Source organism: Microtus oregoni, unplaced genomic scaffold (genome assembly GCF_018167655.1).
Source record: "Microtus oregoni isolate MIOR12 unplaced genomic scaffold, Mior012 000008F_ref0000371, whole genome shotgun sequence".
NCBI lineage: Eukaryota > Metazoa > Chordata > Mammalia > Rodentia > Cricetidae > Microtus > Microtus oregoni.
The window spans coordinates 18,669,529-18,691,702 of record NW_024543067.1 but is presented as its reverse complement, the minus strand read 5'-3'; the positions used below and the strand labels follow the sequence as shown (position 1 = coordinate 18,691,702).

At 41.2% G+C, this 22,174-nt stretch overlaps 1 protein-coding gene across 7 annotated transcripts in view; it reads right to left on the bottom strand.

Moving 5' to 3' along the window:
- Runx1t1 (RUNX1 partner transcriptional co-repressor 1) overlaps nucleotides 1-22,174 on the bottom strand; it is a 149,162-nt gene that overhangs the window by 116,564 nt on the left and 10,424 nt on the right. For 3 of the 7 annotated variants that reach the window (XM_041657148.1, XM_041657156.1, XM_041657147.1), the window contains exon 2: nucleotides 2,108-2,277. The exons of 3 other annotated variants lie outside the window; for them this stretch is intronic. In XM_041657148.1, the coding sequence (XP_041513082.1) occupies nucleotides 2,108-2,195 (88 nt within the window). In that variant the 5' untranslated portion in view covers nucleotides 2,196-2,277. Of the gene's footprint in view, nucleotides 1-2,107; nucleotides 2,278-6,732; nucleotides 6,802-22,174 lie in introns of those variants that run through there. One more of the 7 variants, XM_041657150.1, reaches the window with a different exon arrangement.

Here is a 22,174-nt window from a genome sequence, read left to right as displayed (position 1 = left end):
TATTTTGTTGTTCTTGGCTTCTTGGGCGAACTCGATTCTGAGGCTCGTATTTCTATCCAGCTATTACTATCACCAGAAGGAAGAGAGAACCAGGAATACCTCTGAACACGACAAGGGGAACAAAGGAAACCTGAAAGTTTTAAAGCATGATCATAGCATGCCTGTTAACGTCCATGACTTTCAAGGCTCACACACAGAGTGAAAGAATGCTGGGGTTGGGGGAGATTCTGCATGGAACCCACGTTACAACACATAGACACACTAAAGTGAATTAAGGAGCATGGCTTTCCCACGTTGCAGCAGTTCAGATCTGCCATGCCACAGAGGTATTCCATGTGACCAGAGGAGACCACGATGACCGTGGGATGGGTGGGCAGATGATGATTTTATATCTCTACGGGATGTACTCGAGTTTTAAAATCCAGAATCTTTTTCAATATTTAAGTACCACTTTAGATATTTTTGCCATATAATCTGAACCCCCATAGAGATAACAAGGCAAAATGCTGAGTTCTCTTCTGTTCTTAAATAGCTGCCTTGTTCAGATGCTACACACACACACACAAAAAAAAAAAACAATTCTAAATCAGGGGTGGGTGTTACTCTGAGTTACAGTAACGATCCGCACCTTTCTGTCCTCATTACTTTGTTTCCTGTGAGTTCCAGTAACCATCCGCACCTTTCTTTTTCTCTGAGCAGGACTGGAGAGGCCTAATCAACCACTCAACCACGGTTAGAATTGTCAAAACTTATGTCTAATATCAGGAGTCCACAATTAGGAAAGAAGATAGAAGCGAGAGAAATCTCATCTGGGTGACACAATTGTGCTCTTTGCCTTCTCCTCTGAATTGATGTCTCTCACTAGTCACACAGAAAGACAAAGAAATGAAGGAGGGACCAAAGGGAAAAAAAATACAAATAGATGCCAAATTGCAGAACTTCCCCAGGAAGGATATACAGTTCCATACGGGATTATTTTATTTTCCATGCTCCTAAAGAGACACTCATTTATCAACACTTTCCTGAGAATGGCAAGCCAGTCAGTGAGATCCCTGTGTAGCACACACCTGTAATCCTGCCACTCGGGAAGTGGCAATTCAGGGATCAAATGTTCAAAGTCCCTCTTGGCTAGATTGTCTCAAACCAACAGCAAACAAACCACAACCACCACCACCACCACCACCACCACCACCACCACAACAACAACAACAAATAACAAGCCAGCAAGTGTTCTGAGGAATTAGGAACTGCATGGAGCAGGGACTGTGTGGGACAGGGGCCAGCAGGAATGTTCAAAAAGCAATGGGCAAAGAAACTGAGTATTTTGCTATTCCTCTTTGCAGGAAATTAGGCAGTTGCAGGGTGACAGCGCCAGTATCACACAGCATTTGTATTGACTTTCAGCTCAATCTTAGCACAGCTTTTTCTTATGAGTGGAGCCTCTGATCAAGTCCATTACCTGGAGCAGAGCTTGCTACAGGGTCAACACCCCGCCCATGGCTCAGGGCAGATATTGCGAAGCCTCTAGCCAAGTGGCAATATATACATCATTTATACTTGGTGTTTTCCTAAAGTCAGACATCACTTTTTAAAAAATTTCTCTATAGATAAGAATTCTGCTCAGGAAGTGATGGTTACCTCAAAGGTTTTTTTTTTTTTAAATCAAAATCCATCAGAAGAAATCATAAACTGAAAACTACTTGCTTGCTTTTTCAGTCAACAAGCTGAGAAAACACCATTTTCTCATTGCATTAAACACAAAAATCATGGCATAGTTTCACTGTTCTATTCCAAGTATTGCTCAGTCTAACAGATGTGCTATGAAACATAGCAAGAAACAGAAAAAAATGGCAATTGATCATTTGATATCTTTAGATCAAAACTATTAAGCAGAATTCCCTTGGGCATATTGATCCCAACCCAAACCCGCACCCAGAGACTCCACACATAAGTGGTTAAAATGTTAACACAACTCTATCAACAGGTGCTAGAATAAGAAAGAGAAAAAGCTGCACAATTATAACTTATTGCAAGAAAACGATAGAGTGATTTTTCTGGCACATAAAGGAAATAATAAAAAAAATCAAAATATGTATCTGTTCCTTACCTTGGCAACCTTCAAAGCTCCCCTTTTTCCGGCAGTCACCTATCACTACACTCAGCGCTCTCCAAGTGTTTCTTTTCACAGATATCATTCTCCACCAAGCGCTCTGCTAATTTCCTCTGCTGTTCTGACTGGGACACAGATAAGCTCACCAGCCCACAGATCAATCCTTTCTATTGACAACAACAAAGGGGAAAAAAATGTACACATCACAACCAGGCTAAAGCATCCCACCCATCTCTTTACATGATAAACCAGGCCAGCTTTGTGCTTGTTTAAGACACAGATACAGGCTCTTCTATTTTGTGGCAGAATTCCAAACATTTCCCATTTCCTTAGTTCCTGGAAATGGTGTCCTAGAAGACCCTGAACCTGTCAATCATCTGACTCAAAAGTAGACACCCTCTGAATGCCAGAGCTCTTGTTGGTTTTAAAGTATGCATCCACCGATCCCTTAAGAAGGCATGTTACCCTCTGCCCATGTCAAAAGTAAAGAAATAACTGGTGAGGTATAGTTCCTTTAGAACACTCTTTGGTCATTCCAAGTTTTATTTTTTTTTTTTAAGTTAGGCTCTTTCAAAACAAAGTACCCATACATACTCTCTCCTCCCTCTGAAGCTCCAGCACTGTCATTATTGGCGACAGTTGTTGAAAACAATTGATGATCATGAAGAATAATCTTTATGTAATTGGCTACTTTTAAAAAATATTAAAGCAAAATATGGTATGTAAAACTTATAATCTGAGCACACAAGAAACTGAGGCAGGAGAATTGCCAAGAATTTGTATAATGAATTCCAGGCCAGCCTAAGCAAGCAAGCAAGCAAGCAAGCAAGCAAGAAAGAAAGAAAGAAAGAAAGAAAGAAAGAAAGAACAAAAATTTTGCTTCCATGTTTCCAGAAAAGAAAAAAAAAAGAAGAGAGAAAGAGAGGGGGGGGAGGAATGGGGAGGGAAAGAGGGAGCAGGAGGGAGAGAAAAAAGGAAGGAAGGAAGGGAAGGAAGGAAGAAAGAAAGGAAGGCAGGAAGGAAGGAAGGAAGGAAGGAAGGAAGGAAGGAAACCTTAGTTAAGAAAATTGTTGATGGACCATTCTGCTCAGCTAGTAAGTCTCTACTACTTTCTTCTATGAGATCCAAATTTTCTTATTTTTCCAGCTTGATTGGCAACTTTGGAATCAATCTTTCTTCATTTATTCAAACACTCCATTTTGTGCCTACCACCCACCTACCACTGCTAGAACCAGTAGTGTGAATCCCCACAAGACACAGTGATTTTTCCACTTAATTCCTATGAACTATAAAAGCTCAAGAAAGCATATGTACGGAAAGTAGAAATTCAATAAATGACAAAAGAATATAACTTCAGAAAAGCAATCTCAAAAATGATTATTATAAATGATGCTATATTTTATACTAATTACTTCTTAGGGATTTAAGTTGGTAAATACACTCATATTAACAGCTCCTTAAACTGTGGGCTTCAGCCTTATATGACTTCTGAAAGAACTCGAGTCAACATTTAACTAAAAGCTCAAATCTGCGTGGATTGACTCGTTTCTGACACTGTCTGCCCATGCTGTACACATGGCTTCACTGCAGCATTAGCTCAGCACACATGTGCCCTGTGTGCTGGGTATGTGTCTCTCAACACCAGTGACTGCGGCCTGAAACACCTCAGCTCAGGTCCGAGGCTGTGGCATATGAGGATTGCAGTGTTGTTACTGGACACATGGAGTTCTCTGATCATGTAGGTATGTCAGAAGGGTTTAATTACAGAAAACAAAGACTGCAAAGTTTTCAATGTGACTCTTCAGCATGTATCAAATTAGTGTATTCTTGGATAGGGTGAGCATATTGGGTTTTAAAAAATTGGTGTTTGAGTTGCTGACTTGAGTTTCATTTAAAAAAAATCATTAACTGAATTTTAGCTTGAGATAAGGGCAAACTTTTCAACAATCTCTGAAATGGCCCCAAACATTGTTTTGCCATTTTGTACTATGAATTTCTGCAAAGCAGCATTCTCAGTATTGATAATCATAAAATCAAAACATCGACCACCTCTGAAAAATGCAGAAGATGCACAAAACCTTGCAGTGTTAAATGCTCAGCCAAGATTTCACTTTTTATGTAAGCAGGTTGCATTAGTAACCAAATCTGTTTTCAATTTTAGCAGAAGGAAGAAGTACGTATCAAAGTGTTATTTTAAAATAAGAATCTTGCCAGGTGATGGTGGCGCGTGCCTTTAATCCCAACACTTAGGAGGCTGAGGCAGGTGGATCTCTGTGAGATCGAGGCCAGCCTGGTCTATTGGGTGAGTGACAGGACAGGCTCCAAAGTACACAGAGAAACCATGTATTGAAAAAGAAAACAAAACAAAACAATAAATTACATTCTTTATAATTTATTATCAGTGCTTAATTTATTGTGTATCTATTTTATATACTTACATATATAGACTCACATAAAAAATTATCAGGCAGAAGGGGTCATGAGCTGAAACAGCTAAAGTAGCCCTACTCTGACATAGTTCAAAGCCGTACTCCATCTCAGTATCTGTGTCTTCTATCTGCCACCATGTGGCTCTGCTGTGAGTCAGTGCTTGTTTCTGGCTCTTTATAGTCAAAACAAATAAAATATTCACAAAATAGGAAAAATGTGGTTCATATTCCTTGTTGGGAATTGTCTCAAAAAACAGCAAAGGCAATCAGTTAGAAACTGAAAACGTCTAATTTACTAAGAAAACTAATATTTTTATTAACAAGTAACAAAAGAAATACTTCAAATAGAAAGTAACCAAGATACATAGATATTTATAACATATTCCAATTATATAAATAGTCAAATACTGTGGGCGGGGAGAATACAGAAAGAGAGAAATAAATACAATTATAAACACTAAATAGGACTACATCTGGAGAATGCAATATATTTCCTCATGAAACCAACTTTGTCATTTCCCAATGCCAAGGCAAAAAATAGTTAAATAAATAAAAGTCAAAACAGAAGCTCAAAAAAAAAAATGGGGCAAAGAAGAAAGCAGACAGACTTTTTCTTTTAGATTTTAGTCGTGATCTACGAAATCGTTTTTTTCTTCAACAATCGTCAACAAAGACCTCAGAGAGGCACTGTCAACAAAAGATATCCACTAATGAGTCCTTGTGGGTCAGTATGGGCCACAGTTGACTGTCTTCTCTGAAGAAATGAAGCTAAGAAAATAAACCCTGGGGTTAGTCTGCCCCTCCTGTACACATAGACTTAGGCCAGTTTCTAACCAAAAAAAAAAAAAAAAAAATTTCAGTTCTGAGGCACATAAAATTATCATGTGAAGAAACGTCTGCGAGACAAACTAGATGATGGGAAACAGCCACGTAGAACAGAACACAGTGTTACATTTCTGAACCCCAGTTACAGCATCTATTGTAAGGAGGGCTCAGAAGATGAGTTAGCAGAAAGACAATGTTGCCAAACATTTCACACATACACATTTAGGATTTTGAAAGTTAGCAGAGTCCACATACACACACTCAAACGCCACAGAATGCAAACCTAAAGTGACTCAGCAGCAGCCCTTGCCTTAGATGGCTTAGATGTGAAATGCTGTACCGCCATCAATAGCATTTCCAAAGGAGGGAGGTAGAGGAGAAGAAGAAAGTCAGGGGAGAAGAGGAAGGAAGAGGGGAGGGAGGGGAGGAAGGGAAAAGGGAGGGAGGAAAGAAAGGAGAAAAGGAGGGAGAGAGAGAAAGGAGAGAGAAGAGAACAAGCTAGCTAATCTCTGGATTTGAAGTTTATATTGTATCTCATACACCTAACATATTAAAAACTCTTCCCAGATGAAATGGCAATAAAGGGAACAACAGCAATTAACATTATTACTAATATGTTCAAACATTTGTGTACCTGTTCCGCGTTAAGTTTCTATCACACATCCATGACAGGAAAACTTCAAAATTTCCCTTTATCTTTAATAATTTCCTTGTTCAATCCTCAGCCCTCAAATACACAAAACCTCTTCATGCGGTGGGGGCAAGGAGCACACACATCTACTAAGGAAAGTTTGAAAGCTGAGCTCCAGTAAGGGTAGAATGCCTCGAACAATTTGTAGCTCTACAAGAGTGTTATTAAAAAGGCTCAACGTGCTGTATTACCATGGAAATTGTGGAAAACATACATTCCCAAACAAATATTACTTTTTCTCAATGGTATGAAGTAATGAAAAGCACATGTTTAAATCTGCGATGTGTGCAGTAGTTCAAGCTGCAGCTAATAGAAAATACAGAAAGTGAACTCCGCTATATAAAGGATTCTTGTTACAGAAATATAATGTGAAAACCAGATGCAGACAGAAAACCTTAATCACAGATGGGAATGTAATCACTGGCATACAGAATACGTTTTTGATCAATCTTAACCATATGCTCAATGTATTTATTTTCTAAGGAATGCAATAACTTGAGAGAACCTTCTATTTGAATTCAGTTAACCTCATATTTATAATGCTTTTATCTTAGTCCCCCATCCCTTCAGTGTGTACACTGAGCCAAGGTTTTAAAAGGAAGAGCTGCTGGCCTTGGCAAATCACTCTTGTATCAGTTTATCTTTCAAAAATTTAATAGGATGTAAAGACTACACACATCCAAATCAGCCTCCGAAGAGATGAAGTGCAGCTGCCCGGTACAGTACTGCTCAGTCACTGCCTAACCACGTGCTCGGGCGTCTTCCAGTCACATCTGAGGAAGTTGTTCTTTGAGAAAATAATATATGATTAATTAAAGAACATTTACATACACTTCTTTTGTCTATCAACCTTGATTGGCAGAACGCTAACTTCTCTTGACTGAAAACATCTTCTAGAATAAAGGGCATACATTTATATGAAAAAGAAAATACAATTGACTTTTGATTTATGAAAGCAACCTACTGAAAGAAGACCTGACCTTACTGGATCCCCACATCTAGCAATGCTTGGTGTTCTCCTTGGGAGGTACTCTTGCCATGCCCCTCAATCTGAAGAAGATGGCAGAACTCAGTGACTCAACCTAGACCACAGACTTTACTCAACCTATAGCAGGATGCAACTGGACACTGCGTTTCACGGTGTCCCACGTCACAGGTCATGGGAACTGCATTTCAGTATTCTAGTTCCACAAGCTGCCTTAAGCCTCCGTGACAAGTGCTCATGCATAGTCTCCCTCTTACTAGTAACTACCCACCTCCTGATCCACCCACAGACACACAGCCCTCAGCCCTCATCCTTACCTAATCAACCAAGACCCACAATGACAGTTTTCAGCCTGCTCTCCAGCCATGGCTTCAGCACATCCCTCTTGTCTGCCTGCCTCTAGACAGACACTCCATTCCTTCCTTCCAGTTTTGTCTCCTTCCCTCAAGGCTCTGCTCACTGATGGGGGCAGATCTCACTCCAGTACTCATCTCCTCCAAAAGAGGTCTGAAGCCATTGGAGATCTGCCGCCCCCACCTCTCCCATCATCGTAATATGGTTTCCTAATTGTCCTTGTATCTGACACTACAGGACACGTTCCACTGGCTTCTTGATTATGCCTCGCTCCCCATTCCAAAGTTCTGAGAGGATTCCTACCTGTGTTTCTTGTCACCCAATCCTCAATATTTTATATTGCACTTGGAACATAAAAAAAATCCAGAATAAAAAATAAACCAATGAAGCCATCTAATGAAGCTCCCTAGTGACCCAATTCATCGCTTAAGACATTCATGAATCTTTTCCTGGACAGCTATTGATCAAGTGACCTTTCTGTGTTTGTGAGATTGCCCTAGGACTGTCATCTCTATTAAACTTGGCTACCTTCTTCCTACTAGATTCCATGTGTATGTGCATATTCCCGTGAGTGCTGTACAGTCAGGGTCCAAGATAAGAATTACTCAGACCGCTAAGGCCATCACTGACTCCAACCCAGAACAGAACTCAGTTAGTGACAATTGGAACTCAGGGCCATACAGTCTGTGATGCTGAGTCTTAATAGATTGAGAGATGTCTAGAACATTCCCTTACTTTCTCTGTTTCATGGCAATGATATAAACATCCTCCTACCTCCCCAACATGCTCTCATCCCTGTGATTATTTTGCTTTATAATGGGCCTGCAAGAGTAGCTGGCCTCTTCCACCCTAAAACCTCTAAAACAGTGAGACAAAATATACCTTACCTACTGTGGGACAACGCTCTTGTACACTGTAAAGATTTGTCACTTGTATTGGTTTAATAAAATGCTGATTGGGCAGTAGCCAGGCAGGAAGTTTAGGTGGGGTGACCAGAATAAGAGAATTTTGGGAAAAGAAAAGGCTCAGTCTGCAGTCATCACCCAGATTCAAGAGGAAGCAGGATGAGAATGCCTCCCTGATAAAAGGTACCAAGCCACGTGGCTAACACAGACAAGAATTATCGGTTAATGGAAGATGTAAGAAGTGTCTAATAAGAAGCCTGAACTACTAGACCAACCAGTTTATAATTAATGTAGACCTCTGTGTGTTTCTTTGGGACAAAAACTCTGTCAACAAATGGCGCCAATGTGGACAAATGCATCCATATAAAACCTGAGAGAGCTTGGGAAGTAATTCAAGACACACACATACACACAGAGTAAGCACAGTTTCTTGGTAGCAGCATTTTCTTGGGTGGGCTATTTGCTAGAGGCAAGCATATCACATTTAAGAGAGGATTCCTGACTTAGTTTTAGCTGCAAAAACGTTGCAGCTCTTTTAAGAGGCCCTGCCACTAAACATTTAAATGATGTTGATGAATAGCCAACAACATGCTTCTTGGTAGTAGCAGGGACCTTGAAACTCCATACAGTTGTGGCAATAAATATGGCTCACACTAGTACCTCTACCATGAAGCTAGACTCTCAGAAAGCTAAGGAATGGGGTGGATCCATCTGAAAAATTCATGGCTTTAATCCTAGCCATACTGTTTAGCAAATTAAAGACTCATGTGGTCAGAAAAAGAGAGATATACAGTAAAGACAGATTCAGATTTAAAAAAAAAACCTCTAAGTGGTTTATAGTGTGTTTTAAAATATATGTAGGCTTGAAAAAGAAGAGAAAAAGCATAAACTCCTTAAGAAAAAAAAGAGTAGTTGGGTGTGGTGGCACACACCTTTAATCCCAGCACTTGGGAGGCACAGGCAGGCAGATCTCTGTGGGGTCAAAGATAGCCTGGTCTACAGAGTGAGTTCTAGGACAGCCAAAGATACACAGAGAAACCTGATGGAGGAAGGTCATTGGCTAATAAAGGCACTGCCCTGGCCCATTTTATTGGTTAGAGGATAGGTGGGAGGAGTAAACAGAACAAAATGCTGGGAGGAAGAGGAAGTGAGCTCAGAGACTTGACAGCTCTCCTCTAGGGAGCAGACGCCTGAGAGAGACGCCATGCCCCGCTCCGGGCATGAAGCTCCGACCCAGGATGGACTAGGCTAGAATCTTCCCGGTAAGACCGGTTCTCACAGATTATTAGAGATGGGTTGATCGGGATGTGAGAATTAGCCTGTAAGTGCTAGAGCTAAAGGGCCAAGCAGTGCTTAAAAGAATACAGTGTCTGTGTAATTATTTGGGGGCATAAGCTAGCCGCCAAGCAGGCAGCCGGGGTGCTGGGGATGCAGCCCCGCTGCCCTTATTACTTCAGAAACCCTGTCTCAAAAAAAAAAAAAACAAAAATAAAAAATAAAAATTAAAGAAACAGAGTTTAAAATAAAGTCACATAAAGATGGAAACTATACAAAGAATCTGGATACTATATGTTATTGTGCTCTCTTTGAATTGTTTGGTGGCTGAGGAAGGAACACCAGTTGCTAAAAGACATTTGATTATAACTGCTGCTGGATTAATCCAACATATATATTTTGGAAATGCCTTGACTTCAATTTTAAGTCAAAAGATACATTGCTTGGGAGAAGAGGTTTTGCTTTTGTTTCCACAGGAAATGAGAGGTTGTGGATTCATTCTGAATTAAGAAAAATCATTTCTTTGATCAAAGAGGACTCCCTGAAAAAAACCTCTGATAGGAGCATATGGCCCAGATGATCCAACATTTCAGAGGACTTCTGTTGGAGTTTCCTCTGTGTTCTACATCCAGAACAACCTCAAGACTTCTGGCGGAGATAATCAAACCTCACAGAATATTCTAGTCAGGACTTGACCATAATCCTAAATTTTCTTTAGGTCCCCATAAGATCATCAGCACCCCTAAGCAACAGGAAGTCACCTGGAAAACTATGCCCACATTCCCAAAAATGGATTATGGATGTTTGTCTCTGTTTAGAGTGTTGGTTACAAGTTGTCATGGATTAATGGTCAGGAAACAAGCTAAACAAAGAAGATTAGATTCAGAGTTCTTGTTTTGAAAAGAAAAAAAAAAGGAGGAAGAACTGTGGGACAATGGTCTTGTACTCTGTAAAGATTTGTCACTTGTATTGATTTAATTAAATGCTGATTGACCTGTAGCCAGGCAAGGGGGTGACCAGAACTGGAGAATTCTGGGAAGAAGAAAGGTTCAGTCTACAGTAGTCACCCAGACACAGTAGAAACAAGATGAGAATGCCTTGCTTATAAAAAGGTAGCAAGCCACATGGCTAACACAGACAAGAATTATGGGTTAATATAAGATGTAAGAATTAATTAATAAGAAGCCTGAAATAACAGACCAACCAGTTTATAATTAATGTAGACCTCTGTGTGTTTCTTTGTGAATGAACGGCTGGGGGACTGGGCAGAACAGAAGCCTCTGTCTTCATTTACCCGCTTTAAGTTGCTTCTCCTGGCTGTTTGTCACCATAACAAAAGAGTAGCCGGATGTGAAAGGCATACACTTAGTGCAGCAAGCTTTAGGCATAAGTCTCTCAGTTGAGTTTGTTAAGAAAAAGATCTCATCAGATCTTTATGCCTTCATACCTTACATTGGTACAGCACACTCATCTCCAGAATGTTAGTTACTTTATGAGTATGGTCAGTTGCTTTTCCAGGCAAAAGAAAAGTGGAGAGGGTCAGCACTGACAAGATGTCTCATCTCATCCTTGCAGCGTCATTCCCTGCCCTCAAGACTTTGTAAACACAGACGCATGACCAGATCCTAACATCACCTCAGGAATGGTTTCCCAGCCATGGGAATTCGTCTCACCCCACCATTTCCATCATTCTAACATTGGTTGCTGTCTTCATTGCATTGATCACGGTATGGACACATCTTACTGTCTTTTTATGAACTGTCTCCCTCTTATTGATTTGCACATTATCCTATCCCCCATACAAGCCTTTACACTTAGCGCACAGCGGTAATCCAGAAAGAGCTAAGCTAAAGTAATATCACAGCAGCCCAATTCAGCTCTTGGGATTTTCACAAACCTTTATTGGTCATGTGATCTTTCTGTGATCTTCCAATCACCATAATGCTCTACCTTTATCAGGCTTGACCACGTTCTTCCTGCCAGACGTTATGTATAAGAACCATACTCCACCTGTAAGCTCAGAATTCAGCATGATAGTTCTGACCATTAAAACTGAAGCAAAGGTCTTTCTTTAAACTGATCTGCTAAAATCACATTTCTTCTTTCTGAAAGTTACTACTGTACTAACAATAGAATCAGCACCATTACCATCAGTTAACCAATTAAACTGCAGCAGCTATTAGGATGCAGGTAAATACTTCGAAATAACAAAGAAAACAATACTGTTAATGAATGCATTGTGATTTCTTTTCTCTCCTATAATTTCATCTGTGAAAGAATGTCTCTAGAGCATAAAAAAAGAGAGAAACAATTATTCTCAAAGACTGGTTTTTTCAAATAAAGGTACCTTTTCCAGGTTGGCAACTTTCACATAAAAGAAAAAGGATAGTCTGGAAACTTCTGCACCTGGCACTGATGGTACCTCTGTCAAGATTCTACAGCCTCCTGGCTGCAAGCATGGCCTCGACACAGGTACCCCTCATTATCTTTTCTAACAAAATCCTAAATCTCTCTCCACCCTCATTCCCTTTTGCTTTCTGTCCCAGAAACTTGCAAATGTGGGGTATATTTAAACCCTAAACAGTAGCTTTTCCAAAAGTACTGAAAAGTCTTGTTGGTATAATTCTCACCAGCAGTCTGTATGCCTTCCCCTATTTACCAGGCTGTTTCTAACTGGTGAGAATTAAAGGCCTCCAGGAAAGTGGTAATAAGCCCTGAGACAGTGATGATGTCTTAAAGCAAGAAATCAGAACATGTCTGTCCATCATCATACCATAAAGGGTCATGGGAAGATGGCCCAGTGAGGTTGCTCCCATCTGGGTGGATCTGACAGCAGAGAGAAGAGAACTGTCACTCCGCTGGCTTTCTCCTTTGGCATTATATCAGTTTAGGACCTGGGCCCATGGTATGTTACTGTTTATTCCTGCAGGTCTTCCTTCCTTAATTAGCCCTCTCTGGAAAAGAAAGCCCTCACAGATATGCCCAAAAGTCTGCCTCATTAAAGCACTAGGCATCTCTTAATCCAGTCAGGCTGACAGAATTAAGCATCCCGGGGGGTGTTGTACTTTTAGCCACTGTTACAATATACAAGCCAAAATACAGTTGCAATAAATTGAGCATTTAAAGAGAGAACATAATAAAAAAAAAAAAAAGGAGGGGGGGAACCAAGGTGAAAAGAGATGGAGCAAGCAAACAAAAGACATACTGTTGAAACAAAAGTTTGCTCTTCAGTTTTAGCCATTAAATGTTTCCAGAGAACTTTAAGTAAATAACTTAAGCTCAATGTGTGAAATTTTTCACTATATAACAAAGTATCAAAAGGACCCCAGCTGTTCCATCCATACTCCTATGCTGAAGGAGCCTGGAAACCAGCTAAATCTGCCAGGAGAGAAGTCATAGATGAGAAAGCTTCAGCAAAGGCTGAGGAGATGGTAAAGTGGACCTAATCCCTTCCCTCAGAAAGCACCCAAGAGGGCCAGGTACAAATACACAGAGTCACCAGGGCCTTAGAAAAGGCAGAAAGAGAAAGGCCGAGCTTCAGCCAGGCACATGCCCCTATTCCCAAAGCCAAGCTGAGCCATTCAGTATTTCCCAAATGAAGGTATGACCACAAAGAGAAGACACATTGGCAGCTGATAGAAAAGGGGGATTGACAACTCCATAGTTGAAAAGCCCAGAACAGCAACCACATGACATGTTCAGGGTGTGCAGCTCATTCTTGTCAACCTTCCCATGTCCTTTGAGGCTATACTATTATGGTCTGGATAACAACTGCTTCTTAAGGGAAAGAAAGTAACAGAACCCTTGTGAGCCAGGCCTCCTCTCTGGAGCACTCAACTACTCTGGCAGGGACGGGGCAGTGGGCAACTTCCTGGGCCAGGGAGCCTCAGGCTCACACTGCAGCCCCTTATTCTGTCACAAACCATATACTAAAAGCTTGGCACCTAAGCACCTGCTTCTCAGACCAAGAATGCCTGGACCTCCCTTTCTTAAAGCAACAATGCTGTCAGCTTCTTGCACACCTGCCACAAGTAGAATTACATGCAATTTTTGAGCGTATGTAGCAAGCACATTCATTCTTCTGTTCCTTTCCCTTTTCATTTAACAATGTATCTCAAAAATGATTCTTTACCAATAACATAATTTGGCCTTTTAAAACAAAATTATTTTTGAGTTCGAGGTCAATCTGGTCTACAGAGTGAGTTCCAGGAGAGAGAGAGAGAGAGAGAGAGAGAGAGAGAGAGAGAGAGAGAGAGAGAGAGAGAAGACCAAAAAAGGGATTTCTTCATGGTGAAATTTTGGGTATTTTAACTGTGAAAATTAATTTTTATCAGGCATAATTAATAATTAAATAAAAATTCATCAAAAGCCAATTCTGATGGATCTGATTAAAGCCCAAAAGTAAAGATAAATAGGGTTTTTTAATATTAAGTGACTTTACAAAAAGCAAAGCAAAGTCTTGGCATGATGTAATATTTTGTAAGGGAAAAAAAGGGTTTTATTATCTCACACAATGCGTATGTATGAAGTATAGTGTGTTATAGGTCCCTTCACACTCAGGATGATCTTAAACATGATTAGAAAAATTCCAAATTTTTGAAATAATTGTGGTACTCATAGGTCCAGTTAGGAAAATGGTATCCCTCTTACAAGACCCCCAGTGTGGCTTTAGCATGTACACTTTTTATTAAAAATACAACCAATTAAAAATCTGAAATACAGCATGATAAAAATATGTATTTCTCAAATTAGTGTAGTGGATAAAATACAATTATTAAGGAAAGAAACAACAAGGGAAAGTATGTGATATACATAAGTACAGACTGATGACCCAGACCAAATAATAATAATAATAATATTAATACAATTCTCAGAAAATACCCTAAAACTCCTGTGTTCTAACTGACATGTTTGCTAAGTTACACTTTACTGACAAGTTACATGAAAGCTTTTCAGGCCCTGGCAGCCATGCCGATTGGGAAGAAAAGGCTGGATAAAAATTACTGTCCAAATACAACGCACCTTATGGGGATAATTCACGGCAGCCACCTGCATGTCTCAAGCTTTATGAAACAATATGATCTTAAGAGTTTTATTCTGAAATTTCCATTCACAGAAAGGGTTTGTGACTGACATCTTTGAGACAGGCTACGTGTGCTAGGCTCACAAGAGTGAGCCACCATGTCAGGCTCATACACCGCTTTAATGATGATGCTGTGTCTTCTGACACAAAAGTCTCTTAAATGGGGAAATTACGCAGAGTGATTTCATAATAAATGTGTAATGTTTATTACTGTCTTTCAGCATATCAAAACAAAAAAAAACCTACTCTACCTTTCCGAGGCCTTCATTTTAAAATAAAAACCATGGTTTCACACGTGATACTATATTACTATTACAATCTGATGATTGTAAAACTATAAAAACATTAATTTTTATTCTAGCAACAATATTTTAGCACATATTTGTTCTTGCTTAAAGAAGACCTGAAAAGCGTTATTGCACAGAAATATATTTGCTCTACTTACAATCCAGAGCACATTAGAGATGGTCCAAAGACCTCATGGGAAAACTATTCTTCCCTTGCTCCCAAAACCACAGAGCCTGGAATCTGATGAGTGTCCATTTCCAAGGATAGTCCCTGTTCCCATCAACGGCCGGTCAACTTCACCCTGACCTTTCTACTGCCTCGCCACCATGCGAGCTAAAAGAAGTTTTACACACTACCTTGCAACCAAATCTCAATGTTTACAAGACATAAACATAAAAACCAGAGGTGGTCTTTGCAGACTGGGGGACTAAGGCCTAGAGCTCAGCAGACCTGAGCACTTCCTACTCTCCCACATATCCAGAGCGTATCTACAGATGGATAGGTTGGTCACAACCATCTGAAAGAATTTCAGGGAGCCAAATCCATGAGGAGAGAGACAAGTCCCAAAGAGGTCAGAATAGTCACGTGTAACCACGCCTACCACTTGGTAGTGCTGTCCCTGACCCCACAGGTAGCCTGAAGCCTTGAGAATTCTGTGGGCTGAAGTACCTAAATAACCATGTCTGAGGCTGGAACTCTATGAGTCTGCAGCAGAGCAGAGAGGCGCAGAGCAGAGGGGGCTTCTCTTTAAACAAACCCAAAGTAATTCCCAAGTTCTGGCAGGCTACGTGCACTGGACAGTCATTCTGCTTGTTACCCTCCCCCTCTATGGATTCTCCCTAATAAATCCATGCTCTGATTACTTTTTCTTGGAAATGTCTCTTGCATTTCCCATCCTAGTAACCCAATCACGGCCACCCTTCTGGAGTACCTAGAATCTAAACTGCTAAAATAAGGGGGTGGAGATGGAACCCACTGGGAAAATGCTGGCCTAATATGCACAAAACCCTGGATTCAATCCCCAGCCTAGAAAACAAAGTAAAGAGCCACAGTAAATGAACTGGTACAAGCACACTGCTTGGTCTTGGCCTCCACACCCTTCCTACCTTCTACAGCATGAGACCCATCACAGCAGAGCCAGCTCCAGAGGAACAGCTTCCATGAGGTTCATGACCTCCCTTGGGATATCTTTTTTACATTGGCTTTAGATTTGCTTCATGGTGGTGCCTATTGTACAAAAGAAGTTCAACTAGAAAAAAACCCTCATTTATTATACAATTTTAACTATTCTGGCCTTATGGTAAGAAAGGAATGCAAGACCCCAAACCCAAGCAGGAACCCTCCATGCTACTTCCCAAAGAAGAAGTTGCCCACAGCAAGTATTTTATCTGCAGGCCACAAATGGCCTTTTGTTCTTACTGTGCACTCTTTACCAAGAGGCCTTTTGTGCATCCATTGGCTAGGGAGTTTCCTACTTCCTCCCCCTCTCCCCAGTACTCTAACCTTGTACAGACCTACTGACCAATATCAACAACCAGGTCCTAAAAACTCCTTCCTGCCTCTAGAGAAGCTTAGATGTCAACTTGCTAATGAGACTGGAGGGAGATGGCTCGGCAGCTAAGACCACTTTGTGCTCTTCCAGAGAACCAGAACTTGGCTCCTAATACCCACATGGGGTTTGCTTACAACTACTTGTAACTCCAGCCCCAAAGGATCCAAAACCCCTTTTTAACCTTTGTGGGTACACAGACACTTGCAGCACACACTCACACAGACACGTGCACAGAGAGACAGACAAATAGACAGACAAACACAAAGAGAGAGAGAGAGAGAGAGAGAGAGAGAGAGAGAGAATAAAAATAAACCCCACTTATAGCACCATTTACTTAGTAATCTGGTATACTGTTGTAACTACCAAAACTGTTCCCGCACCCACCACCTGCCTTAGGTCTCTTCCCAGCAGCCTGCCTCACACCCGGAACGAATTACCTGTTGACTTTAGATTTCTTTGCAGGAATACATGCTTCATTTTTCACTGGTCAGGCTAGAAAGTGTCTCTACCGGGGTTACGCAGCTAGTATGTGACTCCTCAGAGAGCCACCACGAGCTTCACGGGGCCGCCTCTCTCCTCTCTTGCTGCTCTTCACTTCCATTCTCTCTAGTATCTTCTGCCTACTCCCCTGTGGCCAACTGAGGGCTTAACTGGGACTGTCAATCAATGGACACTCATCCCACTTCTTTTCCCTTTCCACCTTCACTGACCGCCCCCCTCCCCCCCCCTCACCACGCTTAAACCGAAGAATACAAAGTCACTGCCTATATACTGCTAGCCATGAGAGGTCAGATGAGGATCTCCTTTCCAAATAATTCCAGCTAGAAATGAGAACTCCAAGGGAAGAGGGTGAGCCAACGGGGTCTGGGGAAGTATACAGGACAGTACCTGACACACCCTGGGAGCTACAGAATTCTAATAATTCTAATAATAAATGCCCCAGTCCCACTGCTATCTGCCATCCTTTCCTGTTGTGTTTGCTCATCACAGTGTGTATATTGTATGTGTAGACTTGGAAAAGAAACTAGCAGCCTTTCAGAATCGAACACACCTTCCTCTATCTTGTGACCAGGGAAAGGGATGGAGAACGTCCACATGGACTAACCAACCAGGCCAACGAACAAACTTCCCCAGACTACACCTAAAGCACAGCTAGCACGGAGTACCAGGCAGAAAGTGATCTGAATATTCTCCGCAGGATGCCATCTCCCTGGCATCATTACTGGTGCAGGTCCTCTTGGGGATCACCATCTGTCTACTTGTCTACAGCTTTAGGATTCAATCCTCGTCAGTGTTACTAGGTGAATTCCTCTAACAGGTCCAGCGAGAGAGTCCTACCAAAGACAGCTCATGACTGCCTCCACCTGGCCACGCATCTCTCCTTCCTTTCTTGTCATCCTTGTATCTCCAGCTCTTCAACTTCTTTGCAACCTTCCTTGACATCTCTTGGGAATATTTTATCTAATACATCTTAGATACTATACAACCCAATGGACGCAAGCTATAATGAAGAACTCTCTGAGTCTCTACTTATAAACATTTTCCTTTATGGCAAAGAATTTCCATTTAGCTTCACACTGAACTTTGAACATGAGTTTAAAAAGATATTCTGTGACCTATGAACTAAGAGTGATTCCCATGGCTTCCATCTCTAATGAAGATTGAAAATTGGCACTATTCTCAAGCCCCGCCAGCCAAAGAACTCCTTAGCAAATAGCAAAAGTTTCCTGGATGACAATAAAGTGTTCATCTTGATCAAACCAAACACATGCAATCACTCCTGCTTGTCAAAGAAATCCAGCCCTGCTTCATGAAGCGATTTCAGAAACTGGGAAACTGAAGACAAACTTCTAGTGTTTGTACATTAGTCTCTATTGATTTTACAAACAAGAAACAAATACAAAGTCAGGGTGCTGATGGCAACAACTAAATTTTTAAATTCTTTATACAAAGCATTTGGTCAAGTTCTCAGGTTTCTTTTAAGTCCTGATTTTGGTCGCATGTCAATGAACTGCTCATTTAAACGAGTTGTTATCAGTTCTGGCCCACAATGCTATTTAAAGAGGGCATGTTCTACACTCCCAGGTAACTCCAGACTTTGAGACCATGGGTGACAGTGAATGTTCACTAATGACACCCAATCTCCACTCCCTCTCTCCCACAGCCTGGCACGAGGCCGCAGTCTTGCCCAGCGACTCTGAAGGAATACCATAAAACCTATTTCCCTTTAACAGAAGTCCCTTCTTCCAGCATAAACAGATCCATTCGCCCATTACTGTCCCTGAAAGACATGAGCAATGGCTTACACTTCACACAGTCACCTAAGGTTCAGGATGGCTCTTCCCAGTGCCTTTTCTCCTCATACAGAGGGGTGGAGAACCAGTGAAGCCCTACTGTAACCTAGCAACATGAAGATAAACATCGTGCCCCAAACTCATTGTCAACAATACACACTATGCTTATAAGAAAATCCCCAAGTCTATTCCTGTTATCTATTAGATATTCACATAGGAGACACTCTCATCTTGCTTCTGAGGAACTCACCTGAAAACTCACCTGAGAGATAACTTAAGCTACCAAGGAAGCCAGTGAGTGAACCAGAAGGACATAACACTTTACCTCTCTGGACGGTATATATCTATACCAGGCCTTCTTTCTATAATGTGGAGCCATAGCCCATGCACCCAGTTACAATCTAAACTTCTCTAGAGTAAGAGATGCTATAAAACCCTTTTCTCCTAGCTGGGTATGGCATAAGCCTGAAGCCAATCCCAAGTCTTAAGAAGCTAAGGCAGCAAGAACTGAGTTGCAGGCCAACCTAGGCTACATATACATCAGCCTGAGCTCCAGAGAGGGCTGCCTTACCCAGAAAACAACAACAAAGAGCAACTCCCCCTTCCTCTCAACTGTCAGATAAAAAGAAAAAAAAAAACATCTTATGATGACAGAACAAGAGATCAAGATATAAAACAGTCCACTTGTGTGGGAAAACCTGGGGACTCTGGGTAAAAATCTGTCCCAGGATGCTAGATGGATCAGAAAAGGGACTGAATCATCAGTTTATGGGCTAAGTGCAGGATGAACTCCGCAGGGGCGGATGACTGACATCAGACTTAGGGAGATGGAGATAGACACACTGATACATATTAGGCAGTATCCAGGGATATGCTAGTCCAGCTGCCCCTGCAGAGCATGACTCAAAGGTGGATTAAGTAAAGACACAGGGATTCAGAGAATAAGTCCTATGTATGAGAACTCAGGCACAAAGTAGGTCAGTTTGGGGAAGACAAGAAACCTCAGTTTTAAAAATTGTTAAAGCTGAGCATAGTACAGTATGCCTTTAATCTAAACCCATGGGAGGCAGAGGCAGGCAGATCTCTGTGAGTTCAAGACCAGCTTGGTCTACAGAGTGAGTTCCAGTACAGCCAGGGATACATAGTGAGACCCTAAGAAAACACTAAATAAATAATTAGGTAATTAAAGTCAGTGAAACTTTGGTCAAATGTAAAGCCAGGATAGCAGCTGTGGCTAGTCTGAGCCATGGGTTGGCGTTCCTTACAGGACGAGAGTGACATGTCAGTTCATCATTCCCCTCAAGGCTATGAGGAAAACGTACTTGAAGTTAGGACCAAGATTACAGCAAGTGAGTCTCTATCGGCTGCTGATTATTTACCTTTCCCCCAAGACAACTGTGTGGCAGTCCCTGGAACCCCAGAGCACACTCGGAAGTTGTCTTTACCCCAGATATCAGAAGATGAATGAGACCAGTCCATCACTTTCCCCAAGGCACCGACAGTGTTTGGAGAGAGGAGACCCACTGGGAACGTACATTCCTGTCCTTCACATCCCTCTTGCACAGCATGGCCATTCTAAACGCCTTCTTCGTTCACACTAACAGTGATTTGTCTGGAGACTGTGGTCAATACAACATCTACAGAAACTAATGACTATTGTTCCTTCATGAGCTATGAGTTATAGTACACAAGATGTCATAAGTTGAAACTACAATGTAGGTATTCCACATCCAGTCTGTGCAATGTCAGGGGTACAGGGATGCACTGTGGAACTTTACCAGGGGTTCTGATATAAGAGATTGGACATTATACCCTAATTCTGAAGACCCAGGAAACTTGTCTCTCCTGGGGCACATAAAATACGACGGCTTCAGCACTGATCATCCTTAGTGATGGGGCTGCGTTTGTGAATAGGTTTTTTTGAATGATATGTGATTTAGCTTTCTCTCTCTCTCTCTCTCTCTCTCTCTCTCTCTCTCTGTCTGTCTCCCCCACCCCTCTTTCTCTCTCTCTGGTGAGAGGGTTTGTGAGACAGTTACCTGTAGCTCAGGCTAGCCTCAAACTTACTATGTAGCTCAGGATGACTTTGAACTCTTAATCCTTCTCCTTCCCCCTCCCAAGTCCTGACATTATAGGTGTAAGCCACCATGGCTGTGGCTCTTTCCTTGAAAATGGCAAAACACATGCATCAAAGAATACACCCAGATGATACCAAACTTACTTAAAGACATGCCAGAATGCCAGAGTACCGGACTGTTCATTGCGTTTTGGGTTGGAAAAAACACTCCTTAAGAGCGGTATTGTTTGTCTGATTGCATACGCATAATCGTTCATCCAATAACACATCCAGTTGTCTTCTCCAACCACTTCTCATTGCAAACTGATGTTGCAAGAGAAACACTACATTTATAAATCCACACGTTCATGTGTCATCTTCAGTATCTGTTCTCCCCTTTCTCCTTTCCTGAGCTGTTCTGAGTTTACCTGTGAAGAATGTGTCTACCAACTCAAGTGTGAAGCCACAAGCTCCACAGCTAATTGAGCCTGGGCAGTGATCAGGGCTCACCCTGGACAAATGACTTTAGCCACAAGTCAAACCAAGTGCAATCAATGATTGAATCAATAGCCGACCTATGTGCATATCTGCTTACTACCGTACATTTCTGGGCCTGTGTTCTATGTAATGTCACCACTCACATTCTTATTATATGGATGAAGAATTTTTCATTATGATTATTTTAAATACATTCTGGAAGTTTTTTTTTTAATTAATACCAGATGAGTTAAAGAACACGTCTTTCCTAGAAATGTCACCAGTAAAATGCATCCAATTTTTCCTCTAATGTGGGCCATAAAACTTATTTGATTAGCAGGACTATAGCGGCCAAAGCCTTTGTATGCAGGCACTCAAGCATAATTTAATCATTTATTTAAGCATGAAAAAAAGTATTTGAAAGCCCTGTTAGGTAAAATATCCCCTGATTAGTTTAAACTTACATTTGAAGGTGTATTAAAGGTGAAAACATTACAGACTGCTCAGTATGCAGCAAAATCACGTTAACTGCCTCACGGGAGTCGCCAGTCAGTTAAATACTGCAGTGTTGGAGAACGTCAGGGAGAGTACCTCATTTTTAATAAACATAGTTTACAAGCTTGTTTAAAGATAAATTTTGTTTTGTGCAATGCCTCTTTATAGTAGCAGGACTTTCACCTATGGAAACCTCTTTTCCTAGCCAAACGCGATGAGTCGTTAATTGCTAACACCATTTATCTGCCGAGGGAAGGCAGAGCAAATGGAAGTGCAGCTAGGCAGGGGACTGTCAGAATAGAAAATTGTTTTTTTTTTTATTTTTATTTTTTTGTTTTGTTTTTAAATAACCCAC